At 42.8% G+C, this 6,954-nt stretch overlaps 1 protein-coding gene across 3 annotated transcripts in view; it reads left to right on the top strand.

Annotated features, from left to right (window-relative positions):
* LOC123978568 (gap junction beta-4 protein-like) overlaps positions 1 to 5,057 on the top strand; it is a 9,694-nt gene extending 4,637 nt beyond the window's left edge. For all 3 annotated transcript variants that reach the window (XM_046061870.1, XM_046061869.1, XM_046061868.1), the window contains 2 exons: positions 3,305 to 3,606; positions 3,714 to 5,057. In XM_046061870.1, coding sequence (XP_045917826.1) covers positions 3,305 to 3,606; positions 3,714 to 4,050 — 639 coding nt within the window. In that variant the 3' untranslated portion in view covers positions 4,051 to 5,057. The remainder of the gene's footprint in view (positions 1 to 3,304; positions 3,607 to 3,713) is intronic.
* Positions 5,058 to 6,954: the final 1,897 nt, after the last annotated feature.

Genomic DNA, 6,954 nt, shown 5'->3' with positions numbered 1-6,954 from the left:
TGGGCCCCCCCCCCCCCCCCGCTCCAAAATCCACTGTCTTCTGATTAACCATTCTCTAATGTGTGTATCAGGACATGATACCGAGCCGTCAGTAGAAAAAACAGTTAAAAACAGGGCGTTCAGAACAGGGGGATATCTGAGGATTTGGCTCACAGGGATTTATTTAAAAACAAGCTAAATAGAAAGCTGTCTGTCTGGAGCATAGACTGGTCTGTAGTCTTAAAATGTGGCACATTGTTGTAAACTCAGCTGCTGGCTGAGACAAACCAGCCGCTCCTCCATCGACCAGGTAATGTTACATGCAGGCAGTGAATAACTGCAGAGAGGAGGAGGAAGATGTTGACTGAGTTTTTATTCTTTCTAAACTTCAATCACTATTGTGATGTCATATTTTGAGTTTATATATAGTGACTTTGCTGTTGCAAACATTAATGTTGCTGCTCTAGAAACAACATTTATTTTTAATTTGTCTCTTATGAGTCACCCGACTTTATCAAATTGAAACATTAAATTGCAGGAGTAGCCCTTCAAGAGCTTGGCATTCAGTGCAGACAGCTTTATTAAAGAGATGTGCTGACCTCCTAAGCGGCATTCTGACCAAATGCGAATTTAATCCACGCAACGCTCTCCTCGCGGGGGTTTTATCGCTGGACAACTGCTGAGTGTTCACACACAACGCGATAACGCGAATAAACACAACTTGCCATTACTACAGCTGTATGAACCCAAAGTAAACATTTTGCTGTGATTAAATAGCAATAAAGCCAAACTGATGCCGAAAGAACTACAACATGATGCAGATTTGTTAAATATATGAATTCATGCTTTGTCAGGTCTGTCAGCAAGTCAGCAGGACAACAACTTCTAAAATGTTTGTTTTCTGAATGGAGTTCGGATCGATCAGGGCTATGCTATGCTAACTTGGTCACAGTAAAGTACAACGATAGCTGGAATAAAGTTACATACACATGTTTTCTGAACTCACCAGGTAGTTCAACCTCCTCGCTTTCCCCCAGCAATGTCCAGTTTTGTCTGGTTTTTATATAAATATGAAGTAGTGCCAAACGACGCTAACAACACTGGAACCTGAGAAGCTCGAGTGAAGATAAATCAACGTTGTAATCCTAAAAACTAAAGTAAAAATCTAATTTAATATAAGTAGTTTACTGCGAGCTCCTCCCGCGAGCAAACGGCGTAGTACTCAGAGCATAATCCAGTCTGACTGTGTTTTTGTCCAAAAGGTTGAGTGCTGTTCCCTGCTCCTCTCTCCCAAGTTTAGCAGCTCTTTGCCAGCCAGCAGATTTTCCATTGCCCGCTCTGCCTGGCCCACTCCACACAACGCTCTGAAGCCGTCGGTGACGTACGGACAATCTCAACGTTGATGGGCTATCGCGACTCAGCGTCATGCAAATTTCTTGCTTGAGTTGAAAATATTTGCGTTGCCTTCGCTTCGCGTCACCTGCACCGCCCCCTTAGCGTCACTTCACACCGCTTGTGTGCCGCCCGACAGGAAATCGTGACTCTTTGCATTGACTTTGTATGTAAACTCACTGCCCCGGACGCTCGCTTCGCTTTTGGTCTGAAAGCACCATTAGGACTTCAACACATTTGTACACTTACCCATGTGACTAGAAGATTAGTAATTAAATTATGTCAGTTTGTTAGGTTCACTTTCGTTTTGTCATACAGAACATAAGGTAACTGGTAGGCAATCAGCACTATCTATTAAAGTATTCATTTTAGTAGTACAGCTTTCTTTTTGTCCGTGGCTTGTAGATTCTGAACATCAGAAAACTAAATCTCTGTTGTAATCCTAATAGAAATCAAGTGTAAAATGCTTACTTGATTTTTGTCTATAATCTCGCAGGAAAGAAAATGTTTTTTTGGTTAAGATATTTGTCTTTGTCACAGATCCCTCAAAAGAAGTTTCAGATGCATTATATGTTTTAACCAGTACAGGGGCATCACATCCTCTAGCTAATATTAAATTCTGGCAGCACATGTGGTATTGTTTTGTATTTATCATTTCATGACAGTTGCATTACCTCTGATATAAAATAAGTAATTATTGTCTCATTGAATCTACTCGGTTCCTTGTTTGTTTGGTTTTTTATTTTTATCTCTGGTACAAATACAACTCATTTTATTCATCTGAGACTTTCTAGGCATTATAGAAAATAGGGCTGAAACGATTCATCGATTATATCGAAAAAATCGATGAATAAAATGCTTCGACACAAATGTTTTTGCATCGATGCTTCGTTTAATCCATGTAACTACACAGCACAGTGTTTCACACTTACGCTGTAAACACCATGATTATGATGGCCCTGTTTGCAAAGTGGAGGAAGAGAGAGAAAATAGCAAGGGACAAAAAAGAAACTGTCCAAAGTATGGGATTATTTCAAGCTAAAGAAAACAACAACTCTGTAATGTTACCGTCCGTCCACCGTAAAACGAAACTTATGTCGCCTCGGCAACAGCACGACGGCACCTTATCAGAAAGCAGCCGGTGTTCTGCCAGCCGACCACAGACAAGGTAACAGTAACAGCAACTTTAGCATTTAACTGAAATCACGATTATTTGTTGAGTTGAAGGCTAGCCAAAGTAATCCGCAGTCCTCAGCTTAAAATGTGCACACGTGCGTTTGTTGTTCTCCATTTGGGCCGTGAGTTGTAACCTCACAGTCAAGAGTTAACTGGGTGTCGGGGAGCTGCACCTTTTAACTCCCCTGCAGCTCTCTGTAGCTCAGACGTTTACTGCTACCTGCATGTACTAATCCATCCTTTCAACCATATTCTTTGTCTTTATAATTGCTATCCGTATAATAACAAACAACAGCTGTGTGCAGGATCGCTCATTTCCCGTTTCACATTTCACTTGTGTCTTCTTGACAAAACGTGGTTTGGAGACCAGCGTGTGTGAACGCCACAATGACTTAAAGACTGCCATCATATGACGGCAAGTTGTGTGAACGGCACACAGTGTAGTCTGCACGAGCCTTTAGTATAACTTGTATAGCACTCGGGTGATGTTTGTGTTGGTAAAGCAGCTGTCTAGTAGTTGGTCTGATGTTTGCTGTATGACACAGTATGAATTTCCGAAAGGACTAATAAACATCTATCACCTATAAACGTGCACAGCTGATCTCGTTACGGAGGGCGAGCAAAAGTACTTCTTAAACAACGCATCGATGAATCGTTGAAATAATCTATCGAAGCTTCGAATACTAAAATCATCGTTAGCTGCAGCCCTAATAGAAAAAGCAACTGTTTATTAAAAATTCCTTTACTTTGTTTCCAGCCTGGCTGTACCACCATCTGCTATGACCACATCTTCCCCATCTCCCACATACGTCTGTGGGCGCTGCAGCTGATTTTTGTCACCTGCCCATCTCTGATGGTGATAGCTCATGTTAAACACCGTGAAGGAAAGGACAGCAAATATGTGGAGCTGCACCAAGGCTCTCGCCTGTACGCCAACCCTGGCAAGAAGAGAGGGGGGCTATGGTGGACTTATCTGTTGAGTTTGGTCTTTAAAGCTGGATTCGACACATCATTTCTTTACATTCTGTATCGGATATACCATGGATATGACCTGCCCAGGTAATGCTTGTATCATTACTTTTCAAGCACGGTATTGTAATCATCTTTAGCATTACAGAAAAACGTTAAAATTGAAGAGAACTATCGGCTCTACTCTTTTCTTTTAGGTTATCCAAGTGTTCACTGGATCCATGCCCGAACACCGTTGATTGCTTCATTAGTCGTCCAACAGAGAAAAAGATCTTCACGTTGTTCATGGTCATATCCAGTGCGCTGTGCATCTTCATGTGTATCTGCGAGATGATTTATCTCATGTGCAAGCGCATGACCAAATCGTTATGGGTCCACTATGAAAATGAGAGGTTCCTATATGCTGAGCAGCATGAGCTCACCAAAATAACCCCACCCAGGTATCGGAAGACTGATCCAACATTGACAGAGAGCCAGATGGGTTTAAACAGGAGGGAGAAGGCCAAAGACTCTAATTTAAGTACAACCCTGTAGGACTCGGGTCAATTGACTGCTAGTTGTGTATGATGGAGTAGAGTCTTACTTCTGTAACTTTTACTTCTAAACTCTAAAATCTAAACTCCATAATTTCACTTTAACTCGCCACCAAGTGGGCAATATTGTAAGTCTGAGCCACATATCACTGACATGACCACAACCAGACCATCCAAATAAAATAATAGGGAACAAACCGCCAAATCGGAACCAGCCGGAGAAGCTAGCAACAAATTCAACATGGCGACTGTAGCTAGCCTCCTGGAAGAACACCAAAAAGCTCTCTCCACTAACTTCTAGATATCTTGACACTCTAAGCAAAGCTAGACTCCATTCTACAGTGTCAAACCATGTTCAGAAGATTGCTCCACTCATGTTCAACACCAACCGACAGGACAAGTGTATACTAGCTCTGGGAACATCATATACTATGCTAATATAAAGCAATGTTAAACTGCCAAACCAAAATAACGGCCCTACATGAGTCCATTGAGGGTCCTCTTCCTTCTACTGTTTTTGAGCTACTGGAAGAGGTTCTTGGCGATGGCGTCTTCGATTTGCCACCGTAGTGAGATAGGGCTCATCAGACACTTTCTGATAAACCAAGGATGCCTATTACTGACTGACTGACTGCTGGAATAGCTAAGCTAATGTCCTCTAACCTAACTGTTCCACATAAGCCTGCTGAGGTTGCATTGCAGACTGTGGTGGTCCTCATTCTCGTGCTGGCAACCAGGTTTACTCACGGCCAGCCAAACCAAGTAACTTGACTATTAACTGTTTGTTTTTCTGCCTTAATGGAGGACTTTAGGGACCCTAGCCCTCAGACCTTAGACCCCTTTCCAGCACTGCACCACACGGTGGACTTACTCACCAGAGCTGGTGCTCTGGAGACTTGACAGCCACAGTTACATTTAGGTATGTAGATGTATATTTGTGTGTGGGTGTAATATATACATATATTTTTGTATTATTTCTATCATATGTGTGAGTATGTATCTATGCTGGTGTTTATCTGTGCGTATGTGTATGTATACTGTATATGTATATATGCATGTGTATATGCATATATTATTTGTGTTTTATTTATTCATTATTTTATTTTAATCAAAATATCCATATGGTTATATCTTGAGATTCACTTGTTAATCCATCTGCAATCGATGGGATGACCACTGTTTGGTTAGGGAAGGAGGACCCAGTAGTGTAGCAGTGAAGCTTTGAGCTATGGTGCACAGTCGTGGTTCATATTCTGGGTGTAGCTCTAGGTATGGCCACAATCGTGGTTGTTAGGTTGTTTTTTGTTGCGTTTGTTTGTTTGTTCTTGTATTTTCTTTTTCTTTTTTCTCTCTTTTCACATGGTTTCTTTTTTGTCTTCTCATCTCTACCTCCCCTACTCTCTTTCTCCTCGGCGCACAAGGCACTACACTGTTCCAGGTCAACTGACCATCATGAGACTTTTTATATGGTTAATCCCCTGACAACGACAGGTAGAGGAGTGCGTCTGATCTCCTGGAACACTAAAGGAATGAACAAAACCACTAAAGTTGGTATCATCCCAAATCATCGCCAGGTGATTAGGTGACCCCATTTCCACCCTCGACATACAGGGAGCATATAAATGTCCCCCAGGCACCAAAGGCTTCACAGTCGAAAACATTATTAGTCCCAAATCTAGCGGGGATGTACAATGATTCCTTTCAGGAAGGCCAGTTACCAGCAACTTTGTCTATGGGGTACATATCTTTGCTTCCGAAGACAGACTCTACTGTTGCAGTAGCTATGACCAGTTTCAATTCAAATGTTGATTGTAAGATACTGGCCAAAAACCTGTCCCTCCGCCTCACATCATGCCAGACATGATCCCTTAAATTAAGGAGACACTTTTTTTCAACACTTGCAAATTGATCAGTTTCTCACCCTTGACTTTGATCAAAAGTGACAAAACTGACTCTCTGAATCCAGGCTCCACTGCACCTCTCAATGCCTCCTGGGCGCGTGACTTGGGGGGACACTTTCAGTCTGGTGCACTCGTCATCTTTATGTGCCAGACGTGGCTTACAGCAGTGCATGGAGCTCTACAGAGCCCAATATGCCAGGCTAAAATTGGTAAAAGAAAATCCCAATAGAAGCAATGCATGACATAGATGTGAACAATCTCCTGCTAACCATTTTCATATGCTCTGGACATGCCACGGGCTGACTGACTTTTGGTCCGATGTATTTACAACCCCTGACCAGGCCCGGGGTCGACATAAGCAATGGCCCGATGGCCAGAAAAAAGTTTATGTTGGGCTAATTGATTGGATAGTCGCTGCCCCGTTCGGGCCAGTTGACAGTTGCTCTGTCAATATTGCAAGTCAGCTGCCTCGCTGCCTACGTTGTCTCCAAAAGTAACATTGCAACGGTGTCCTAATGTTCCCTGTGTCCCCCGGCTGCTCTGCATCAACTCCCTGTCATTTACGTTAAGTTTGCTGATGAAAAAATAGCCGTTATTTAATTAATGTTAGTGATCAGAGCTGGCTCAGCCCGGATTGGGAGTTTGGAGCACCTGGGAAGTGTTTTTTTGGTTATACCTCTAGTCAAGCACTGGAGGTTTTCAGGCCAGGATAATGGGAGCGGCGTGCATTGGGCACCAATTGGGCAATTTTTCTCTTTTTTCACTCTGGGCCAGTAAAAAATGCAAGGGGCCAGTAAAACTGTGATCTATGGGCCTGGAGGGCCAGTGGGGGAAAAAAATTATACTGGACACTGAGGCCCTCAACAAAAATATAGACCCCAACCCCCTGACTGCTTTGTTCAGCCTCCCTCCTACTCAGAATATGCCCACTCCAAAACAGCGTGTCATTGCCTTCACCACTGTTAGCCAGACGCTGCATCCTTCTTAAATGGAAACATGCCTCC

This window comes from Micropterus dolomieu, linkage group LG11, assembly GCF_021292245.1.
Source record: "Micropterus dolomieu isolate WLL.071019.BEF.003 ecotype Adirondacks linkage group LG11, ASM2129224v1, whole genome shotgun sequence".
Classification (NCBI taxonomy): Eukaryota; Metazoa; Chordata; class Actinopteri; order Centrarchiformes; family Centrarchidae; genus Micropterus; species Micropterus dolomieu.
This window is presented reverse-complemented; position numbering and strand designations above follow the sequence as displayed.